The 1,426-nt window shown below is 57.9% G+C and overlaps 2 protein-coding genes across 2 annotated transcripts in view; one reads left to right on the top strand and one right to left on the bottom strand.

Annotated features, from left to right (window-relative positions):
* Positions 1-577, top strand: part of PTSG_12309 (uncharacterized protein) — a gene marked incomplete at both ends in the record, with an annotated part of 1,884 nt that extends 1,307 nt beyond the window's left edge. Inside the window, 2 exons of the mRNA XM_004993903.1 lie at positions 7-224; positions 253-577. Of these exons, the coding sequence (XP_004993960.1) occupies positions 7-224; positions 253-577 (543 nt within the window). The remainder of the gene's footprint in view (positions 1-6; positions 225-252) is intronic.
* Positions 578-982: 405 nt separating this feature from the next.
* The window catches only part of PTSG_05390 (uncharacterized protein), a 7,886-nt gene continuing 7,442 nt past the window's right edge, over positions 983-1,426 (bottom strand). Inside the window, exons 20-21 of the mRNA XM_004993902.1 lie at positions 1,346-1,426; positions 983-1,164 (exon numbers count right to left, since the gene is read on the bottom strand). The exon at positions 1,346-1,426 is cut by the window's right edge and continues 75 nt beyond it. Of these exons, the coding sequence (XP_004993959.1) occupies positions 1,118-1,164; positions 1,346-1,426 (128 nt within the window). The 3' untranslated portion in view covers positions 983-1,117. The remainder of the gene's footprint in view (positions 1,165-1,345) is intronic.

Raw genomic sequence — 1,426 nt, 5'->3', positions numbered from 1 at the left:
ATCAAGGGCACCTTGTCCTACACCATCAAGTACGCCGCCACTGGCGACACCAGCAGCGGCAGCACTGCCGACGGCGTACTCTCAGCGTACTCGGATGCGTCCTTCGCCTCCGACGTTGACACGCGACGTTCCCGCACGGGCTTCGTCGTCTTCTGTTCCACGGGCCCCGTGTCCTGGAACTCCAAGCTGCAGGCCACCGTGGCCACAGCCTCCGCCGACGCGGAGTACATGGCTCTCGCAGCCACCGCACAGCGCCGTCCTGTGCGAGCCCACGCTCGTCCACACGGACAACCAGCCGGCGCAGCGCGTTGCCGAATACGCCGCCTCGCGCATGCGGCACATTCTCGTCAAGTACCACTACATCCGCGAGTGCGTCGACACCAAGAGGATTGTGCTGAGCTACCTCGCCACGGAGCACATGATCGCAGATTTCCTCACGAAGATCCTCCCTCGGCCCAAGACGACTCAGTTCTGCACGATGCTGTTCGACCAGCGTCCTCTGCCAGGCTGCCAGCCACGGGCCCGTCCTCATTCGGGCCGGTCGCCACGTCCTTCGACTCCGCGTCAGGACCTCTGAGCGGCCGCGCACCACAGGACACGCCTTCACTCGGGCCAGCCTTCCACAACAGGCTGCGCACCACAGGCACCAACCATTTTCTTAAACGTGTTCCACAACACACGTCCTTACTCACATCTCACCTACATCCGCCCATGCCATTCCTACATGCATGGCATCATCCACATGCTCATCATCAGCATCATCACATTTCAGAACATCAACGCAACAGAGAGAGAGGTACGCACGTCATTGTGTGTATTGGGGGGGGGGAGGGGGTTGACGTCGACCTGAGTGAGGCCCTGGTGTTGCTATTTACCACGCAGAGACAGCACCGCACGCACGCACACACATACACAAACAGCACAGCACAGCACACACAGGGTCTCTGTCCCTGCCTGTGTGTGTGTGTGTGTGTGTGTCTTTCTTGTTGCATGATCAGTTTATCTGTCTCTCCCGCGGTTCTTCGGTTCTTGGGGCAGAATAACGACAATGGAAGAGGTGAACAGGGTAACACATGCGCGGGCCCAGTAAAGAGAAAGCAGGTGTTCAACACGAAATCTAACAGTGGCTGTCCATTGGTTCCAGATAGTTTGAGGGCACAAGACCTTTGCAACGTTCAAAGATGACACACGCGAGCGGGATGAACGGCATTGCGTGAGACTTGGGCTAAGTGGGGCGGGTATCATGTCCCAAACACCAAATTAACGAAGCCCAGGAGCCACCGACACACACACACACACACACACACACACACACACACACACACACACACACACACACACACACCTTCTCCATGACGCGTTCTGCCCAGCCACCAGCCTTTCCCAAAACCAGTCTTCTTGAGGATCTCCACGACATCCCCTTCTT

This window comes from Salpingoeca rosetta, assembly GCF_000188695.1.
Source record: "Salpingoeca rosetta unplaced genomic scaffold supercont1.12, whole genome shotgun sequence".
In the NCBI taxonomy this organism is placed as follows: domain Eukaryota; class Choanoflagellata; order Craspedida; family Salpingoecidae; genus Salpingoeca; species Salpingoeca rosetta.
The sequence above is the reverse complement of the archived record's forward strand: the minus strand, read 5'-3'. Positions and strand labels throughout refer to the sequence as shown.